This window comes from Somniosus microcephalus, chromosome 6 (genome assembly GCF_052327205.1).
Source record: "Somniosus microcephalus isolate GS21.2 chromosome 6, FLI_Smic_1.0, whole genome shotgun sequence".
NCBI classification, from domain to species: domain Eukaryota; kingdom Metazoa; phylum Chordata; class Chondrichthyes; order Squaliformes; family Somniosidae; genus Somniosus; species Somniosus microcephalus.
The window spans coordinates 65,925,518-65,947,967 of NC_140992.1; the positions used below are offsets into that span (position 1 = coordinate 65,925,518).

The 22,450-nt window shown below is 40.3% G+C and overlaps 1 protein-coding gene across 3 annotated transcripts in view; it reads right to left on the minus strand.

The window, feature by feature from the left end:
- Positions 1-257: 257 nt before the first annotated feature.
- The window catches only part of plch1 (phospholipase C, eta 1), a 102,710-nt gene continuing 80,517 nt past the window's right edge, over positions 258-22,450 (minus strand). For 2 of the 3 annotated variants that reach the window (XM_085990319.1, XM_085990318.1), the window contains exons 13-22: positions 22,329-22,417; positions 20,808-20,905; positions 19,947-20,126; positions 17,848-17,955; positions 15,063-15,187; positions 14,250-14,334; positions 8,827-8,973; positions 8,651-8,730; positions 6,679-7,024; positions 258-2,703 (exon numbers count right to left, since the gene is read on the minus strand). In XM_085990319.1, coding sequence (XP_085846445.1) covers positions 671-2,703; positions 6,679-7,024; positions 8,651-8,730; positions 8,827-8,973; positions 14,250-14,334; positions 15,063-15,187; positions 17,848-17,955; positions 19,947-20,126; positions 20,808-20,905; positions 22,329-22,417 — 3,291 coding nt within the window. In that variant the 3' untranslated portion in view covers positions 258-670. The remainder of the gene's footprint in view (positions 2,704-6,678; positions 7,025-8,650; positions 8,731-8,826; positions 8,974-14,249; positions 14,335-15,062; positions 15,188-17,847; positions 17,956-19,946; positions 20,127-20,807; positions 20,906-22,328; positions 22,418-22,450) is intronic. The other variant, XM_085990320.1, reaches the window with a different exon arrangement.

Sequence of the window (22,450 nt, forward strand, 5' to 3'; positions counted from 1 at the left end):
AATTTGCATGTATGGCTCTTTAGATTGGAAGCAGAACCAAGATTCGTTCAGGCACAGGGATCGATAGATGGGTGTAAAAGATCAAGGAAATTCAGTCATAGCGTAATTACATGCATAACTTACGCACTCAATTTTCCTCAATCTTTTACACTGGGTATTTGCTTTAAGCCCCGTTTACAGGTGTCTCTGGGCTTCAATACACAAAGTATCTGTGGATCAAGAATGTGTTTCAAATTATGGACAAAATTTAAGCATCATCAGATGAAATGGATATTTTTATTTCATCAAACGAAAAATATAAGTTTCACAAATCTGAGCAAATTTACAAAAACAAGTGTACAAATTTAACAGAAATCACAAGTTATGTAAATGCATTTACCCATTCAAATAACTTCCCACATCACCACTAAACATTTGAGGAAAGTGTATATATACTTACAACAACAGCAGAATTTTGTTTGCAGATTCTAACATAGAATTTTATGCATTCAAGTTTAACTACACTTTATGCATAGAAAGCCCAGATCAGATACATACTTTTAAGAAGATAACAACTCTTACATATTTAAACAGATAAAGAAATGTACTACAAATTTTATTCTAAAATATTGTTTCAATGGGAGGGTTATTAAAAAAAGTTACAAATCGCATTTTTTTTTTTACATCTAAATCACAGTCGGAGTAAGAAATAAATTTCTGGCTCACTGACAGAGCTGGCCTCAGTTTGCAAGATTGAGTCATCAGTGTAAAAGTTGTCAGTATATCTATGGTGTAGTGCAGTACAAGAACCTTCAGGAATACCTCGCCCTTCCAATCCTTCCTCTTCAAGCTGGTTCAGGTATCCTGCAATGTAGGAACCTGTGGAGTGCCTATTAACCGTATGGTGCTGTACTGGGGGTTTATTTCTTAAAACCACACCACCAGTGGTGCAGTTATTAGAAAATCTATGCTTGTTTGCTTCCTGAATTTGCTTTGCCCTGTTAGCAACATAACGGACTCTGCTCTGGCTTCTAGATGAGAGCTTTCTTACTAGTCCCCTTTGGTAACCCGATTCTGGCCTTATATTTGGAACTTGGGTTTCTTGATTTTCCTCCTGTTCTAAGGATACAAGTCTGCGTAATTGCTCTGTTAAAGCATCTGCAGGCTGTGGCACATTTTTAAGGGAAGACATTGGCCCAATAAAACTTTTGCTGATGAATTTGTACTTGCTTTCAAAGGTGCAGGTTATGTCCTCAGAAGTCAGATCTCCAAGACTCTTGGATTTACATGCACTCGGTTGATTTGCTGCAGTGAAAGGATGGATGTCTGGTGCGGTTACACGTGTAGCTGAACGCAGTGGATTCCAGTTATTCGTTTTAGAAATACACAATGCCTTTTCACTTGTATTTGAAACTGGCAAGTCCCCCAACAGCAAGCAATTGTTTATGCTTTCACCATTCATGTGGCCCGACTGATAAAAATTCCAAGCTGATGGAGAATTTTCTGGGCCCATGTCTTCATTACAGTTTTCTGTGGCTGTCACTGTAAGCTCAAAATCATCCACTTCTATTAGACTACTGCCAACAGAATCTATTGGTAGAGACACATTAAGAATTGTATCATCAGCTGCTGTACATGTGGTGGCTGCACTATCACATTTACTGTAAGCATCCATCGAGCTCCAGGTTGAGTCATGGGTGCTGGACACATCTGAATTTACAAGGGCCTCCGTATAGATACCCAGAGGATTTAAGGTTTTATGTCGTGTTACATCCAACGTTGTGTCACATGTATTTTTATTTCTAGTGTTATGCAAGGAAACCGGAGAGAGAACTTCCTCATGAATTATGGTATATGTGGAATGGTCTGAGGTTTCAGGGCTAGAGAAGATTGTAGTATCTGCTGTTACATTCAAACATGGATTCTTGGTTTTAACATTCCTACACAATGGCTCTACAGGTGCATTGATTTCTAAGCCACAAGTGTGTGACAATCCAGACATCATGCTTAAAGTATGATTGCTGGTTCCTTGAAAACTTGAAACCATAGTCAGATTGGTTCTGTCAGCTGTTGATTCAAACTGTGCAATGAGTGCTGAAATAGAACTGCCTACTCCACTTTCACTGGACAAGGACATGGCATCAATAAGATGAGAGATTGTGCTGTCAGGAGTCATACCTAAAGATTGTGAAGTATCAAAATTGTTAAAAGGGACTGGTGAAGAAATAGAAGACATTGTGATATAATGCGTCTTATTGTTAGATTCCATTCGTTCAATTTTTTTTTCAGCTTCTACAAGCTTCGTATTGCAAACTGGAATTGAAGTAATTTCCTTAGTTGGTTCTTGTAGCCCAGTGAGTTTCTGTTCTAGTACAAGGTTCTCATTGGTCAGCTGATACAAAATCTCATTACCTTCACATTGGAACTGCTCAGTTTTGTGCAACTGTCCTTGATCACATGCCTCATCAGCTTCAACAGATTTATCACAACGCTGCTCCTTGAAGGGAAGATTTTCAAAGGAACTGTGCTCATGTATTAGAATGTTAGATGAAAAATGTTCTGTATTTACAGACAACACTTTAGAAATAGTCCTCGTCATTTCCTGTGACTGATATCCACAAAATTCATTGGCAGCTGTTAATGGAATACAGCGAGGTAAAACAGATGATCCCACAAGTTTATCTTCACAACACTTTTTACTTGAGCTTGTGTTTGTTTTTGTTTCTGCAAAGCAAATGATCAGAGCATGAGTTTTCTAAGGAAGGTCTATAATTTTTCTTTGACCAAAGAGCAAAGATCGAACACACACACGCGCGCACACACTCTCTTTTGGCTTAATGGTAGCATTCCTATCTCCGAATCAGGTAAAGGGTTCAGGCCCCACTCCAGACAGTGCCAGCAACTAGAATATAGCCTCTAAATAGCGGAGAACTTGCACCTGGAATGGAATGACCACTGGTCAGTGGTAGAATTTCCACCTCGGAGACAAAAGTGGTCATTTCAGGCCCCAGTCCAGACAGCGTCGGCGAGCGGAGATCACAACGCTGGCTCTGAATACTGGGCTGACTTCCAGTAGGGAGCATGGGTACTTGCATTTGATGGGTGCGGGTAGTGGGGCTGCCCGTCCCCTCCCCCCATTGTAATGGATAGCTGGGGCTCTTTAGCCTTGGCTCAAGTTCAAATGATAAATGTTCACTACCATATTCTTTAGTATAGAGTTAACCGCTCTATAAACTTTGAGTGGTTTTGCCAATCCCAAGGGCGGGTAAGAATTATCGTCTGGCTTGTGCATGAAGTAGATGTTTTTGACCTTGGGCTAAAGAAAGCCATCTCAAGACGACTGATGTGGTCTTAACATTTTGATTGCAGATTTGTAGGATGTAAATTACAACCCTTCAATGCAACTTCGACATTCATCCCTACTGAATCCTATTACTGAAGACATTTGTTTATAACAATTACATCAAAAAACAATTTATGGAGGTGTGTAGGTTTCATAAAAGTATTTTAAAAAACTTGGAGAGAGCAAGAGAAAAAAGGTATTGATGAGGTCCTTCACTGAACTTCTCCTTGAAACGTTTCAGTTTAAATTTAATTACATTTCAAATCTGAAAACAGCAATGGAGAAGTCTGTCAAATACATCATTTTGGTGATCTATGTTTCATCTCTTGATTTTTTATCAGTGAAGCACCTTTCTCAAAGTTTCGGTTTACCTGCAGAAGTTTCCTAGTCAGTTTTGAACTATAAAGACACAGGACAGTAAAGACAGAACAAAAACAGAAACAACTTTGTTAAAATAATTCTCAAATTTCAGATCCACATTATAGAATTTCAAATTAAAGCAATTTAAGAGCAAGAATAAAAGGGAAATGCACAATTGATCATTGATTTCAAGATATAGAAAATGTTTCATAAACAACATTTACTTTTTTCCAGGGATTATATGGATATTTTTCATGAATTTACTTACTTTCAATTTAAAGTTGCCTTCTTAAAGGAGAGAAAATGAAGCAATGATTTTTTTAATTTTTTTTAATTTTTTATAAATGGTGCAACTTGCTAGGCTGCATCATGGAATGCTTTGTTAAGAATTCATATACAGTAAGTTCAGGTGAAGTGCTTTCCCGGAGGAAGGGAAGGCAAAAAAAACAAATAATACTGCAATGTTGATAGAGATCTGACAACATGTCACCAGATAACTTTTGGCCAACAAATGCATGGAATTGGGACAAGAAGAGGACAATTAAACTAATGAATTTAAAGACAAAATGTTTCTTGCTTGTATTTTACTTAAAGAAGTCAATTTGTTAAAAAAATAGCTTGGCAAGACTTACTAAAACACATTTTACCCCATTTGTCTATTTGTTCATGTTAAAAGGTAATTACTTCACTATAAGCCTTTGCAAAAGATTTGTATTCTCAATATCATGAAGTGCTGAACAACTGCTGAATATTCAACATGCGAAACACAAAGGCTACTCAACCAAATTAGAATCAAAACGCTAGCCTAGAAATTCGATTGCATCTGGAAATTGGCTCACAGGGTGGGGCACGCACTGCACATGCCATGGTCACATAACCCATGTTAAATTGGTGCTAGCAGCTCATGATGAGTCAGGCATACAGCCAGTGGTACCCACTATTCATTGGCTGCAGGGCTGTTCGGTGGGAGGTGGGGCGAAATTGGGCTTCACTGACTCTATTTAAAGGCAGCCAGCATCTCTTAAAAAGGGACATGCACTCTGATTGCAGGCAGCAGGGAAACTTTGCAAGTGGAGAAATTACTGAAAGAGATACAAAGGGGGCATACCCAGGTTCTCCGAAGCTGCACTATTGTTTTATATAAGTTTAGCATAACTTCCTGGCTTTTGTACTCTATGGGGTCGATTTTATCTCAGGTGCGGGGAATTGGCGGGTTCCCCGAATTTAGTGATTCTGACACGATTGTAAATGGGTCTGTGAGATTGATGCAAATTTAACACAATTGGCCAATTGATTTCCAGCGTGTGGGAAGCCTTGGCAATTGAGTATTTCCAGTCAGAAAGTCGCAGAATATGACGTCATCATTGCTGCTGCTTTTAAGGTCCACAGCAAGCCTTGCTTCCTCTGCAGGCTTCCAACCTTCAACATTAAGATGGCACATGAGCCTGCAGGAGGAACGGCCAGCGGGAGGGCCAGATCTGCGCCCAAATGTGATGAGGCTTCACTACAGGCATTACTGGATGGTGCTAGGGCCCACAGGGAGGTCCTGTTCCCTTCTTCAGGGAGGAAGAGGCCTCCCAGACAGACCAAGGCTGTGTGGCTAGAGGTGGCAGGTCAAGTCAACTGCTTGGGGCTAACATGAAGAACGTGGTTGCAGTGCAGGAAAAGATTCCATGACCTTCTTTGCACTGGAAAAGTAAGTACTGTATGATGTTTCCATCACCCTCAATCTGATCCCCATTGCCTTTCCTCACCAGCACTCAGCTTTAGCAATCTCTCCCTGCACATCCCACTAGACACTCACATCCATACACCCTTACCCATTCCCTCTATGCTCACATTCACAGAACTATGCCACCGTGCAAGCCCTCACACTCCCTCCCTCTCTGATGCTTTGAATACAACTGACAACACACAGGGAGGGCCCTTGGTATTGCAACCTCACTCCATCTTTATCTCCTTCTAAGTATCTATGCTATGCAATCTCTGCACTCAGTCCTTCATTCTCACTCAACCTCCACTTGTCTCCCTCATTGCAGGAAAAGAGAGCTCACAACAGGAGAGCGCGAGCCAGGACAGGAGGAGGGCCGCCCTCATTAGCCCAGCTCACCCCCTGGGAGGAAGGCATCCTGGAGATTGCCAGGGCTGACCGAGATGTGGACGTTGGGGAAGGGCAGGCAGGAGCATCCCCGCAAGCTGGTGACAGAATAGTTTTCCATCTCTCGCATTGGCATTGCATGAGTCGCTGATAATGATTCTGAAGCTACATCATATGGACTTATGATCATCTGCAAAATGCAATGTGCATGTTACCTTGGCATCACATCTTTAACTTTTTCCTTGACTCCCCTACAGAACCATCGGGAGCCCCCGTCCCCAGTGTGCAGGAGGAAGAGTCTGAGCAGCCAGACTCCTATATTTTAGGTACAGATCATTGGGAAGGAGTGTGATTTTTAAACTACTTTTAAAGCAGAGAGCTGGTTTTGATCAATTCTGAATTGATGGAGGAAGGTCCCACTGGGCCAATAATGATTTGCAATGAAATACTGGTCAAGAAAAATGGTGTAAATTATTAAAAGGGAAGTACAACATTGGTAAAACATAAAAAAGTGATAAGCTACCAAGAATTACTTGTTACACTAATTTAAACAAAAAAAAAAATGAAACAGCAAGAAACTCATTGTTTTTGGACAACAATCTTCTGCTGATTAAAAAATAGGGGTGCAGTCGAGAACAAGGCTTTATGTACATACAAACTGGGGATCAATGGACCAAAATAGCAGTACCTTGCCATGAATTTCTTAAGACACATTTAAGTAATTCCCCTGTCCACCATGTGACATCAGAAAATCCTATATTTTTATTTGCCACTGAACAAATACGAATAAATACGCTCTAAAATGTCATCTTTATTTCTAAAAATGCATATTCCTGTTTGTACCACTACTTAAAAATATTTACTGATTTTGCATTTTTATAATTCTGTAGTGCCTTACCACGACTGTCTTGTCTTTCACCAGCAGGTGGCGATAGTTCCCCATAAAGCAATTTATCAACTGGCATAGAAGTAGGCCGTGTTTGGAGTTTCTTTGTTCCACGCTTGCTATGCATTTCTTGCCTGCTGGAATCAAGAGGATTGGATTCTTGTTGCCTCAATTCAGTGTACGTTTCCAAAAGCACGCTTTTGTTCTTTTTTCTTCCCTTTGTAGGTGCACTGGCAGTGCGACGTAGAATTCGATTCCCAAAGGATTTCTTTTGCATAAAGTTGCCACGGTTGCTGTTTACAGAGGGATACTTAGGGTTCTTGTTAAACAGACCTCGGAGTCCCATTAGTTGCTGCATCTGGTGATAAAAGAATTAATAACTCAAATCAGGAGAATCAGCTATATTTATTTTTGGGGGAGTTATATCCCTGATTAAGAGTTGAACAAGTTGGTTACAGATTTCTACAAGAAGCTTTTACATACATCAGGAAAAATGTTAGCAATTCTATACCAGGCATGCTAGTTAATAAACACAGTTCACATTGCCTAGTATACATCACTATAGAAACTTCAAAGAAACAAAGTTGTACATTGTCAATGGTTATTGTCAAAACTGCAAATGGTTTTCATTTGTTTCACAATTGTATACAACAGTCGTTCAAATTCCTGATTTCTTTTAAATAAATCTAAGAATGAAATAATTTTTAAATAACGTTGGAGTCAAATGAAAATATATCTATTCAACATGTTTATCATTTCTTTTGGCAGGATACAGAGGCAAAAATGGCACAAGTTGGTTCAGAGAAACAACTTGCAGTGGACAAATAAAAATGAGTTTTCATGCAGCAGTAATGGCCTTGCTTGTTTGCCATACATCTGTGACCAAGAATGTGCAAAGAAGGAAATGAAAATCCAGCAAAACTAGTGGGACCTGCACAAAATACATCAGCTCAAACTCATTCTCATAAAAAAGACTAACTTTGGAACTTACGTATAACAGTGTGAGTTGGATTGATAAAGGGCTCCAATGCAAAGCAAAAGACAGTAACTGTTTACTGTGAACACTAGAAAGATTGATCAGTTTGTCGCAGAGAATGTAACCTTGACTTATTTTGATAATTATTAGATCCATATGCAGTATATCTAGGCATAATTAGGCTGATGAGGTAGCAAAGTTTAATTGTCATTTGAAAAGTTAAAGTGATACTTGGTGTAATATCAGAGCTGATGAGTAGTAGTTCCATTCCTAATACTATAGCAGGAGCATCCTATTACCAAGTAATGTTTAAAATTTAAAGAAAAACATTCACTTATCGTAATGTCAATTTGGCGTCACAATTTAAAGCTTCTGCTGTTCATTGTGGTTGATCCCTTTAAAGTTAAATTGTTAAAAGCTAATTTGCAAATTTATTTTATCTTCAGTAACCTGGATTTAAAGAACTAATTTTCTAAAATTTAAAAATAGACCAGACCAAGTTCAATTCAAGGACATTAGTGAATCAGCTGGGTTTTATTTTTCTGGCACAAGCCCACAATGTTCTATTATTTATGGAATTCAGTTCACAACTTGTCATTGTAGGAATTAGAACTCATGACCTCCGGGTTGTTCGTCCAATCCCATAACCACTAAGCCACTGCACCCAGTATATTATAGGCTGCTAATGATGGTTGTAACAATTTCCATCAGTAGATCTTTGCCTAATGAGTAGAACTGCACATATGTGAAATTACTAAACAATTCCTGGTTGCTTGTCACTTTTACATAGTGTATTCTTTAAAGACCAAGACAGGAAATCAGCATCAAAACACCAACATACATTATTACCTTGAAGCTTAAAATCATGTGAATTTATTTTGCCAGGTGTACTAAACAACTAATTTTGCACCTCTGAAGAGTACATTTCATACAAATAAAGCAGCATTATAACCAATAACATTTTTAAAATTAGAGATGAAAACAAACAAACCCAAGTAGATTACGTACCTTTCCATAAATGTCATGAATCATTACATGAACAAATAGTGAAGCTTCTGTCATGCCCTCCAGGTAAACATGCCGATAACCTGTGGAAGGAAGCATTTTGTTCAAATCTATGTGGGCCCACAGCAATGCAGTACTGAATGGTGTTTTCACAAATGATTTTAAGAAGGTGTACTGACCAGGCATGAGAGTACTGAAAGGCACAATTCTTTCACCAACAAAATCTCGACCAATAGGATCATGATCCCAGACTAGAAACCGAACCAGGGCTATTTCAGGCATGTGGACTGTAAACGTTATAGTTTCCTCCCAGACAGGATTAAATCCTAAAGATGAGAATTAACTTTAGAATTCCACTTTCATCTGGAACATCTCTTAATAGCACATACACACACCTGCTTCTGCCATTAACCACTTTATTGGAAAAGAACCAATCTTGATATTGCTGAGTCAGAAAGGATATTGGCTCAGAAAATCACGGTGTAGAATCAGTCTGGGTGGAGCTAAGAAGCACCAAGGGGCAAAAAACATTGGTGGGAGTGGTCTATAGGCCTAACAGTAGTGGTAATGTAGGGGATGGCATCAAACAGGAAATTAGAGATGCATGTAACAAGGGTACTACAATAATCATGGGTGACTTTAATCTACATATAGACAGGCCAAACCAAATTAGCAATAATACTGTGGAGGATGAATTCCTGGAGTGTGTACGAAATGGTTTTTTAAGACGAGTACATTGAGGAGCCAACTAGGGAACAGGCCATCCTAGATTGGATATTGTGCAATGAGGGGGGTTAATTAATAATCTTGTTGTGCGGGGTCCTTTAGGGAAGAGTGACCACCGCAACATGATAGAATTCTTCATTAAGATGGAAAGTGAAGAAGTCCAATCCGAAACTAGGGTCCTAAATCTAAACAAAGGAAACTACGAAGGTATGAGGAGTGAGTTGGTTATGATAGATTGGGGAGCTTCATTAAAGGCATGACGGTGGATAGGCAATGGCTAACATTTAAGGAACAAATGCATGAATTGCAACAGTTATACATTCCTTTCTGGCACAAAAACATAAAAGGAAAAGCGGCCCAACCATGGCTAACAAAAGAAATTAAGGATAGTATTAGATCCAAAGAGGAGTCATATAAAGTTGCCAGGAAAAGTAGCAAGCCTGAAGATTGGGAGCAGTTTAGAGTTCAGCAAGAAATGAACAAGAGATTGATTAAGAGGGGAAAAATAGAGTATGAGAGTAAACTTGCAAGGAACATAAAAGCAGACTGTAAAAGCTTCCACAAGTATGTAAAAAGAAAAAGATTAGTGAAGGCAAATGTAGGTCCCTTACAGTCAGAAACAGGAGAATTTATAATGGGGAACAAGGAAATGGCAGAGCAATTAAACAAATACTTTGGTTCGGTCTTCATGGAAGAGGACACAAATAACTTCCCAGAAATGCTAGGGAACCAAGGGTCTAGTGAGAAGGAGGAATTAAAAGAAATTAGTATTAGTAAAAAAATATAGTGCTGGAGAAATTAATGGGACTGAAAGCCGATAAATCCCCAGGGCCTGATAATCTGCATCCCAGAGTACTAAAAGAAGTAGCCATGGAAATAGTGGCTGCATTGGTTGTCATCTTCCAAAATTCTATAGATTATGGAACAGTTCCTGCAGATTGGAGGGTGGCAAATGTAACCCCACTATTTAAAAGAGGGAAGAGAGAAAATAGGGAACTACAGACCAGTTAGCCTAACATCAGTAGTAGGGAAAATGCTAGAATCTATTATAAAGGATGTGATAACAGGACACTTTCAACAGAATAGACAAAGTCAACATGGATTTATGAAAGGGAAATCGTGTTTGACAAGCCTAATGGAGTTTTTTGCGGATGTAACTGATAGAATAGATAAGGGAGAACTAGTGGATGTGGTGTATTTGGATTTTCAGAAGGCCTTTGATAAAGTCCCACATAAGAGGTTAGTGTGCAAAATTGAAGCACATGGGATTGGGGGTAATATCCTGGCATGGATTGAAAATTGGTTAACAGACAGGAAACAGAGAATAGGAATAAATGGGTCTTTTTCGGGGTGGCAGGCGGGGACTCGTGGTTTACCGCAGGGATCAGTGCTTGGGCCCCAGCTATGCACAATATATATCAATGATTTGGACGAGGGAACCAAATGTAATATTTCCAAGTTTGCTGACAACACGAAACTAGGTGGGATTGTGAGTCGTGAGGAGGATGCAAAGAGGCTTCAAGGCAATTTAGACAAGTTGAGTGAGTGGGCAAATACATGGCAGGTGCTGTATAACGTAGATAAATGTGAAATTATCCACTTTGGTAGGAAAAACAGAAAGGTAGAGTATTATTTAAATGGTGATAGATTGGGAAATGTTGATGTACAAAGGGACCTGGGTGTCCTTGTACACCAGTCACTGAAAGCAAACATGCAGGTGCAGCAAGCAGTTAGGAAGGCAAATGGTATGTTGGCCTTCATTGCAAGAGGATTTGAGTACAGGAGCAAGGATGTCTTACTACAATTATACAGGGCCTTGGTGCGACCACACCTGGAGTAGTGTGTGCAGTTTTGGTCTCCTTACCCAAGAAAGGATATACTTTCCATAGAGGGATGCAGCGAAGGTTCACCAGACTGATTCCTGGGATGGCAGGACTGTCGTATGGAGAGAGATTGGGTCGACTAGGCCTGTATTCACTAGAGTTTAGAAGAATGAGAGGGGACCTCATTGAAATGTATAAAATTCTGACAGGGCTAGACTGACTGGATGCAGGGATGCCTAGAAAAATAGGCGCAGGAGTAGGCCATTTGGCCCTTTGAGCCTGCTCCGACATTCAATATGATCATGGCTGATCCTCTATCTCAATACCATATTCCCGCTCTCTCCCCATACGCCTTGATGCCTTTTGTGTCTAGCCGAAGAGTTTAAATGAACATAAAAAAAAAAATTTCAATCATTTAAACATTAAAAAACCTGTGCGATAAGGTAAGGTTATTTTTACGCCATTTAAATTTATTTTTCAAAAAATTACATTTTTGTTTAAAATATTTAATGAATTGGCATTTTAATTAATTTTATATGTAATCTTTTTTATTTAGTTGATGTGTACATGTATTTTTAGGGGTATTCCCATTTCCGTATGGAAATCCCCTTCTTTCATTGATTGATCTGGCCCACGTGATCCCAGGGGCACTCGTGAACCGCATGCGCCCCGGGATACGTGGGCCTCTACGCACATCTACACGTAAAGGCCCAGGAGTGCAAGTCGCTGTGGATCCAGGATCATCAGGTAGGTTTGTAGATTTCAGGCGCAATATGTTAGATATGTAAAAACTTTGATACTGAAACTTTAACAGTCTCATTTTAGTTCGAGCTATCGAAACAATAGCATGCAAATTAATCAAAGCTTGACAGTTTAAAGCAATAAATGTAACATGTGGTAGATGAATTGCTCAGTAAAATGATCTGCAGGAGAGAGAGAGAGAAAGTGATTGCGCATGCGCGAGATGAAAATATAGTATCAAGAAGTGAATGGGAGAGGGTGAAAGAACACATGAGTGAAGGTATTGTTAATGAACACGTAGGGCTGGATTTTGCCGGCGCTCAGAGTGCGGGTTTGGAGGCAGATCTGCTGTCAAAATAGCAAAGATTGACAGTGGGTAGGAAACCCGCTGTCAACCCGCCTCCACGCGAGTCTCCCAGGTGTCGGATCTGTCTGTGCAGAACTGACCCGGCACCAAGCGGCAGGGGAGACAATTGAGATAATTAAATGGCTTGTTAACAGCCAATTTAATGCTATTTTGAGCCTACCTTGTAATTTTACGTGCTCCCCCATGGGTTACCCGTTGTTCGGGGAACACGCCAGCTCACCCTGTTGTGAGTTGAGTCTGCTTTGATTTATCTGATAACCTGACAGCTGCAGAAATGGTTTAAAGGATACCATGTTGCACCTGTTCCGTTTCAGAGCTCAGAAACTGTTAGTTATTGCATTTGTAAGACATATAGAGATGTTTTTAGCTTGCAAGTGTTTAGCGCCAACTGTATGTCCAGTGCCACCTCATTGGAACAACCTCTCACCATTGACAGATTGCTTCTGTCATCTCAACTGCAGCTGCCATCTATTCCAGTAACATCGGTGCCCTTGGAAAAAAAAAAATCACACCTTGGTCCTCTGAATCCTTCCACGATCAGCCCCAACACCAGCATCACCAGGCACACCAACCTTCTCCGCCATAACCTGATGCTACACAGGGCATCAGCACCTGACAACATTGCTGCCTGGGAGACCAGCGATGGCATCACCATGGCCAGATTTACTTCACTTGACGCTGTAAACCCTGGCTGCCACATGATGCACCAGGTTGACACCATTCCACACTAGCACCGTGAAGCATCCCTTTAATGTCCAAGCCATTCCATGCACACTCATCACAATAGCTGGGTGGTGGGGTGGGTGGGGGAGGGAGAGAGGAAGTTATGTCTCAACATTCATTGGAACTCACTAAGACACTTCTCAAGGTGCACACAGACCTGTCCAATAAGGTGAAGTGTTGAAAATATAGATGTTATTGTATGACAACACATTACCAGAAACTTCACATGAACATTGGCTAAACTTTTCCAGTGCCTACCCTTGTGTGTTGTTAGTTGGTACGCTTCCAGTAGGATGAGGGTGAGTGTGAGGGGTGGCTAGTGAGATGGGAAAGTGATAATGTAGATAGAGAGGGATGGTTGGAGGTGCAAGGTAAGTTGGTGTGAGTAAGGATGTGCAGGAGTAGGGTAGGGAAGGAAGAGTGATGGGGATGTGATGAGAGGCACAGCAGGATGAGGTTGAGTGCGGCAGTGTTTCAGTTTCTCCAAAACATTTTTCTCTGATTAAATTCTTCCAGAGGAACAGGAATGTTGAATACTAATCATATTTTAAACTGCATTAACAAATAATTGCAGAGATTATGCATGCACAATAGAGAGTTATTTGACATTCATTTGATAAACTAGCATTTTACCACATTGGAAATCAGTTGGTGCTCATTTGAAGACTCAAGCTCCCAAACGCAGTTTAAACTTATGACTGGGTATAATTTACCATTTAGGTTTTTATGAAAATGATTTGACCATCTCATTTTAGTTTCATCATTTTCACTGTAAAGAAGACATTACACAATGCACACCTTTAAGTGAACCATTTTTAACAAGATTTGATCAGAATTCCTACAAAAATCCAGCACCAGGGTACTCAGAGGCCCTTTTTTTCAAAAAAATAAGGAAAAACATCACACCTACTTAGAACATAAAGTTGTAATTCATATTAAAGCACATTACATTGTAAAAATTATGGTTAAAATGATGCAACAATCCCAGATGATGTTCTTTATAGCAACCAGGAAAATGCCTCTGTAAAAGGGTTTCCACACAACTTTATTATCTTGTGAATTTAAACAAGTGACAGCACACAAACATTTGTGACTGAGTGAACAATGCAGAGTTGAGCCAAAGATGTTGATCAATACTTCTGTTTCTTTATTTTTATATCTAACCACACTACTTAGAATATACACAGACAGCACAGAACATAATAGGTTCTTAAAAACTCACCATTATCATCGACCACTCTGGTCTGTTCCTTACAGCAATCTATTGGCAAGCCAATAATTTCCACTTCAACAAAGGGATCAATTATCTGTTGAAGATCAACCATGCGAAAAGCATAAATGTGTAAATATTTTCTTTACAGAGTCTGCAGATGCACTTGTTCATTTTAATGAGCATGAAATAATGCAATTAAAAAAATATATATTTTACATTATTATACATTTGTTGCTGTAGGAATCATTTGAATGTGTCATAAGAAATATAACTGCAGCTACCTAAGAACTACGGACCATATTTCCTCTCCACTAATTTTAGCACAATAGATATGAGTAAAAATAGTTAAAAAGACACAATGACCCAATTGGCCACTATCTGTACTTGCATTTCTGATTTCTATATCCAGTGCTGTGACTTTTCAGTAATGTTCATGTTTTACCTTTGTGTTCTATTTTAAATCAGACAACACCATCCAGTCCTCAGTGTACTTGACAAATTATGAAGAACTGGCATTTTTCTTTGTTTGACAAGAGAAATACTAGCGTTATATCTTTACATTTCAACTTGGTCTCTGTCCAAAGGCCACGTTTACAAGCTTTTTGTGGAAAAGAAACAGTGCCCACAGGAATAATCCCATCTATTGAACAAGGAACACCACTATCAGCACAATTGGTGATTTGTCAGTAGTTCTTCTTAACCAAGTAGTGTGTAAAGGAGAAAATTAATTTTCTTATTTTTTGGACGGAGAATCAAAGCAGGTGTTAACATTGTATTTTAATGACTAAAATCGACACTGGCAGCCCATTAAAACTACATTACCTCTCCTCTGTCCCCAAGCATAGAATGAGGTGGCTTTGGCAACTGCTGCCCACTGATTATTTTCAGGGTTAGCTGCTTTTTTGGATGGCCATGCAGAGGATCTTCAGAAAATGGGTTAAAAGCACCTAAAACAGCAATTTAATAGAGTTTAGAAAACAGTTATTGATCAGCTATGGTTTCTTTGAGAGAGCAAATTTTAATTTGTATAACAGCAGGCTTGTCAATTATGGTCTGCAGGTGTAAACTAATTTAGTCGTATGTTATTTCCACGTGACGCAGCTCAAAATGCATTGACCACAAATATTAAATTCCAGTGAGATGTTTGGACAAGATTGACATCATCTACTTTTGTAAACAAAATGGACTTGGTGAAAATTAAAGACAATCAACTAGAAATTACTGTTGATAATATTAGCAGATGGATGCTTAATATATTTGTATGGGGTGCGCCTGTGCAAAAAGTTAATGGAGTTGTTGGATTGTGACTTGCCTGTTGGCCTCCCGCCCCGCTCCGACTGACTGCAATTTTAAACTGCAGCTCCAAGGACAGTCACCTGATGCTGGAAGGGTCCTTATTTAAATATGCAAATTGGGCAGAAGCCATCGTCTTCGGCCCCCACCACAAGCTCTGTTCCCTCGCAACTGATTCTATCCCCCTCTCTTGCCACTGTCTCCGGCTGAATCAGATTGTTTGCAACCAGTCTGCTTTTTGACCTCGAGCTGAGCTTCCGACCCTCATCCTCTCCATCACCAAGACAACCTAGTTCCACCTCCGTAATTGCCTGTCTCCGCCCCTGCCTCAGCCCATCTACTTCTAAAACTCTCATCTATGCTTTGTGATGCCTCCAGACTCTGGTCTCTGGCAGCAGCCTCTTGCCGTTCGATTTTAATGGCCAAGAAGCTGCTTCTTGCCGACTTCCTGATCGTTTTTGTTGGGAAGTCAGCCAGTGACTCATTAATAAGGCCAGGCCATTAAAATTGGCTGAGCCTCCCAGCTGCCACATCCAGACGAGCCGGACACTCGCTTGGCCTCATTCCTACCCAGAAGTTAAAAATTGACCCTATTGCTTATCTTAATTCAATTAGTCCTAAACCTTATGTTTAGGCAATTTTGGGACAGAAAAGTAGTCATGGCAGGAACCTTAATAACGGCCAAGGAAATTTCAGATACAACGTATTGTGCAAATTGTTTCAAATATGAGCTTAGAGTTACGCAAGCGCAGACATTAACCAGTCCTTGTTTCAGATTCTGGGAGCTGCAAGGGGAATGAGGCACCTCAGTTTTTAAGGTATGAATAACTGATCACACATACAATCAGATTGCAGAAATTGTACACTGCATAAATGAACTACTGTTATATTGGCTGTTAAGAATCTGTAATTGTGTCCACTTTTAAAAAGCTTCCTCTAGGAAAGGTTCACATGAATCTCATTTATAAACCTGCCTTAATGCATCGACAGTTAATATGATGCAAAATGAAATATTAAAAACATACCTTCAATGCCATTTTGTTTATTCTAATAACCACTCCAAATGCAGAGATGGCCATTTTCTAGTTCAAAACAAGACGTGCTTACATAGCATGTCCACCACCAAATCAAGCACTCTCTCAGTACCATTTGATTTCAGCAATATACTGTCTCCCAGGAGATAATATTTTTACAACAACTTGCATTTATATAGCACCTTTAAAGTAGAAAAATGTCCAAGACACTTCACATGAGCATAATCAGATGAAAATTGATGCCAAGCTAAAGGAGGAGGTTAGGTTGATTTTGATTTGGCTATGATAAATTGACCCTTAGTGTTAGGGGATTAAATACGTGGGGTTACGGGGATAGGGTGGGATATGTGTCGGTGCAGGCTCGATGGGCCGAAATGGCCTCTATCTGCACTGTAGATTCTGTGATTCTGTGAGATATTAAGAGGGCTGACAATGCTTTGGCCTAGAAATTCAGTGGGCTGCACCACCCGTTAGCGCCTTAAGAGGGCGCTAAGTGGGTCGGAAGCCACTGGCCACGCCTCCCACTAAATTTAGCGGGACGCTAATGGCGACGCTAGCCGTTAGCGCTGCGCCGCTACCGATGAAGTCATCGGTGTGCGCAGCGCCCCGCTACCACCCTGATCATGATATTTAGTTGCACTCCCTGCTTTAACACCAGACGCTATTTGCGAATGGTTCAGGGGGCCTACCTGCGGCGGTAGAGGTGCTAATTAAAGGAGGTGCAGGGCGGCCATTTTTTTTGCTGGCCACCTGCCAGCACCTCCGCGCTGCCGTCCCCGGCCTCCTGAGCCCCTCCCCCCCCCCCCCCCGCAGAGTGCCGACTGCGTTCCAAGAGCCCGGCACTTCTCCTCGGTGCCGGCTCTTTTGCCGGCACTCGCGATCCTCGATCGCGCTGCACAAGGCCCCTCCCCTTTAAGAAGGGGGAGGAAGGCCTGCAGTACCGCAGCGCGTCGTGCTGCAGCGTGTGGCGCTGCGGCACGTTGCGCAGCGATCTTCAGCTGCAGTGCCCCAAGAGGGATGCGGGGCGCCTCCAGTAGCGCCGCGTTTCCCTCTGGGGCGCGCAAAGTGAATTTCCGACGGGCGGCTGCGACTACTTCCGGGGCGCTACTTTTGGCGCCCTGGCGAGGCTGGCGCCCCAAATGGGGCGCTACTGAATTTCTAGGCCTTTCTTTGTTAAACTCAATTTCTAGGTTATTTTCCTTAGAGTTATTAGAAAATTAGAACCTCCTACACCTATGCTTTATTCTTTAAAGGCAAGAATCAGATGAAATTTCAAATACCTTGGCACATTGATTGAGGTTTTAGGACATACCCACAATTTCCATTTAGCATAAATAGCGCTCTGTTTAGCCGCATCATTCGACCATCAGACTGGTAGTTTAGTGCCACTGTGGATACAAACAGATGCTAGATTCACAAACAAAGTTTTCCTTTTCATTTCTTCAGTATCTACTTTTTATAATGGAATAGTCTGAAGAAAAGCTTTAATTTTTAGAGATTAAGCTGATAGCAAAATAAATTATGTGAACTGAACTGAAATTGATGCCTTTATTTGACTATGAACTATTACTTCATTTAAAATTTTGAAACATCCTAGCCATAGGAAACCTGAAAAAACAATTCCTTCATTACACCCTCCTGTAAAATACTTACTTTTTTTTCTAAAATAGGAGGGGGACCAAAATGTTTAAATTTCATTTTTGGGTCAGATGGCATCTGTAATGAACATTGCTGCAATAGTTTAAACAGTTACCAATTCCAGAATTTTCAAAAATCACCTTATTTTATCTTTTCCTTGTGGTTTTCCTGCAACATTAGGAGTGTTGGAATTACTGGTGTGCATCCTGATCCAATTATTCCCTTCCCTTTAAACCAGTTTCACCTGACACCTACAACTGGCTTTGACAGTGTGCAACACCACAGGAAACGGACTAGTACTTTAGTAAATTCAGTATGTCCCATAATCAAAACTTCTATATAACCCTTTTGTCTGTGATGCTTGTAGGTGTCACTGTGATAGCAGTTTCCCCAACTTATTTTCCACTTGCATTTAAATGTTACACGATGCTTCTTTTAAAATTATTTTCTTCCATTACCTTTTTCAGTGTATTTCTTGTATTTTTGAGACAGAGAGGGAGAGGGAGGACTGAGCTGGAGAAGCTTCCTCCAATACTTTCACTGACTTAGTGGCAATCTTGCTACTGGTCTCAGACGCTTTAAGGTCAATTTTCAGCCTCACCACAGCTTCGGCAATCTTTTCTGGCCCGTCAATATTTCCCTGTTGACCACTCAGCAGCCCCTCTCCTCAGCTTCAGTGGTCCGTTCTGCTCGTGAAAGTCCCTACCCACCACTGACTTTAGATTGATTTTAAACAAAACATATAATTTACCTGATTGTATGCTTGCGACACAGTGTTGATATCCACTAATTTAATCAGTTAAAGACAGATACAATCTAACTTCAAGTAGGTCAGATTCTTCAATGAGTGCAGTGTGCAGTCCATCCCCCTGCTTGTCACCTGCTCAGCAGTTCCTTTCTGTAGCTTTGTCAGCCCATTCTCGGCAGTCAATACTCCCTGCACCAACAAGTTAGCCACTTTGCATCGCATTCTTACAAAATAAACTCTTTTCCAAGACTTCCCAGTGTTAAACAATCTTCAAGTCAGCCAAAGGGGACACAAACTACATGGGAGACTGCCAAGTATATGGAAGACCCAGCAGATCATCTACAAAGGTGCAGACTCTTCCCTCCGCCCCCCCCCCCCAACCCACCCACCCATCATCCTCCTCTCGCAACTCAATATCTTGACTTGGTCTTTACTCTTGTGTGCAACACCATGGGAGATTGATTGGTGCTAGTAATTTTTTAACAAGTATTTGTTATACAACATTTGGTGCCATAAAGTAATTGCAGTAACAGTTTCACTTGTGCTTAAAAGTACATAATCATATTATAAATTGATTTTTAAAAAGCTGAAGATAATTATCAAGTACATGTCTAGAAGCTATCATTTTGTAAGATCAGAGCAATAGGTAAACAAATACATCTCCAATATGCTTACTCACAATTTGACAAGATTTCTCTCTTTCAGAATAAGTACTTAAATATGAATTAAAGTATGGGACAGATAGTTCCAGGTGACAAGAGAGACACGATAGGTGATGAATCTAAGGAGCACAGACTTAAAACCTTACTGTAAACATTACAGAAGGTTGTCAAGCATTTACAAAAACTGGCTATACTACATGCATTTACAGGTTTATTGGAGTGATTTCAGCTTGGAATAGTATGTGGTATGGTGACACTAAAGAGAACAAAATAAAATGCATTAAATTTACTCTTGGACGATATTAGATTTTAAAATCACTAACACACTTACCCATCTGACAGCCAACATTCCAGTATTCTTGTGGGTTAAAATTGCTGGAGTCTATTCTGTAGGCAGATGGGTAGATGCGGGTAAGTTGTTTTTGGTTAAAACGGATAAAGTGTTCAGGTTTTTGATGTAAAAGTTGGTGGGCTCGAGTCTCACTTAAAGATAAAACATTCCCAGCAGGACCTGTTTAAACATATTTAGAATATTAACTAGGAACAAAACCATACATGAAACTAAGGCATCAACAACCATGGCTATTTTATGCTTGTGTCATTTACCGAACTTAAAAAGAGAGAGTTCCAGTACGAGCATTGGATGAGGGCAGGATTAGGCTTGCTGTGTTGCCACTGATTGGGTTCACACTTAAACAGCAGCCACTCGGACAAGGTACCAGAGAGTGCCCTCAAGACATTACCACAGCAAAGAGTCATTGCCTTCAGGGAAAGGGGGAAGACAGGAAAAAAAACTGACAGAAAAGGGAGCAGGAAAAAAACCGGTTTATAATCAGATGTTAGAGGGTCCACCTGGTGAAAGAGTTGGCGTGATTGCGATCTACTTTTACTGCTGCAAAAATATTCCAGTCAACTTTGAATTCATCACAAGCTTGGCTGGTGAATTCACGTGACAAGCTGCAGCAGTAGATAAATTATTGACCATCAGGTTGTGCAGTAAATGCTTTAACCATGGTGTACTTTAATCAGTAATGAGCTTATTTGCAGCTTTTTGTTCAATACTTAATCCAGATTTTAAAACATTCAACCAGAATTTTATTCTTTCCTGAACAAAATTTTACAGCCATTTCATTGGCATCTTGCGTATTACGAATGCACATTTAGCGGTGATCGTCTCATAGATACGCCTTACCTTTCCCTAGAAGATCTTGGGAAGTCACAGAGTTGGTGTATATAACCAGGTCAGAAAGACCACGGTAGAGTTTCACTGTTTTTCTGCGGCGACCCATCCTACATAAAAACACAATGAGAATCTACCGATGATTGGAAAAGTGGTTTAACTGCACCAACCAATTTATCACTGGCCTGGCGGAAAGGGTAACGAATAAGCTGAATAATTCTATTTACAACTCAATGAAATTTTGTCCTTTAAAGGGAGTTTTGTAATATTGATGCAGCTGGCACTCAAAGTCCACTTAAAAACATTTCATGTAAAAATTTATTTTGTTTTTTAAAAAAAGTTATGGGTGGACTCAGATTCCTACTAATTTTAAACTAAAACAGAAAAAGCTGGACCAGATAGCATCTGTGGAGAAACAGTAATCAGTCAGTCAATGTTTCAGGTCTAAGACTCAGGGCTGGAAGATATTACAGGTGAACAGCGTGTAAAAGGGAACAAAACAAGGGAAAGAGGAGAGGGAAGAGGAAAAAAAAACCACAGTAAAAAAGAAATAGAATGCCCTTTGAATGAAGTGCTTGGGTGGAGAACTGGAGGTAAAATGGCAGAAGTGATATTAGTAGGAGACAAAAGGAGGTATAATGAGAGAAGTCAAAGAAATAGAAGACCAAGGAGACAGAGCTTGTGCATATCTAAGGGCAATAGGCAGAAAGGGAAGTATGAAAAACCAGCATAGCAGACTCCAGTGGTCCAGGAATCTGGAGGAAGAAACAAAGAGGTCGACATCAAGGGTATAGACCACCCTACCAGTAGTGTGGGGGCCACACCCCAAGGACCAATATGCTCCTTCCCCTCATCCCCGGAAACACCAGCACACCGCTCTAACATTGCCAGCACCTGTTGCCAGAGAAAATTGGAGCTGTAGTTAAGGTCTGAAGTTGTTAAAGTCAACGCTAAGGCCAGAGGGTTGCAAAGCGTCTTGTAGAAAGATGAGATGCTGCTCAGACTAGAAGGCCGAAGTCAAATCAGAGTGGGAGTGGGATGGAGAATTGATACGGCAAGCGACAGGGAACTTAGGGTCACACTTGAAGACAGACCAGAGATGCTATGCAACGCGATTAGTTAATCTGCATTTGGTTTCCCCGATGTAGAGGAGACTGCACAGCGAGTAGTATTTCCAGCTTTTTCTGTTTTTGTTTTCAGAATTCCAGCATCTGCAGTATTTTTCTTTTTATCCCTATTTTGATATGACTATAACTGATCCAATATGAAAGGTGATTAATTCTCAAAAATGTAAGTTATTAAAGTTCACTTTAAGAGTTCAGAAGTGCAAAGGGAAAAATTAAACTGGTGTATATTGATTATTCAACATTGTTCTACATTAATGTCTAAGGAAAATATAAAACACCAACAGAATAACTTTGGGAACAATAAGTTTTTCCAAAGAAAGTGAATTAATAGTTTTATTAAACATTTGTAAATTTCAAAATGTTATGAAATACTCCTAGTGAACAAGAGAATTGCAATGCTCCTAACCTGTGGCCCTGCCCAATTTCTTTCCCTGTGGAATCCTGCTGATCTTCATCACTTGTATTGTACAGTTTTGCTTTGGATTTTCCACCTTTCTGATGTAACAAGGGAGATAATCATACTTAATG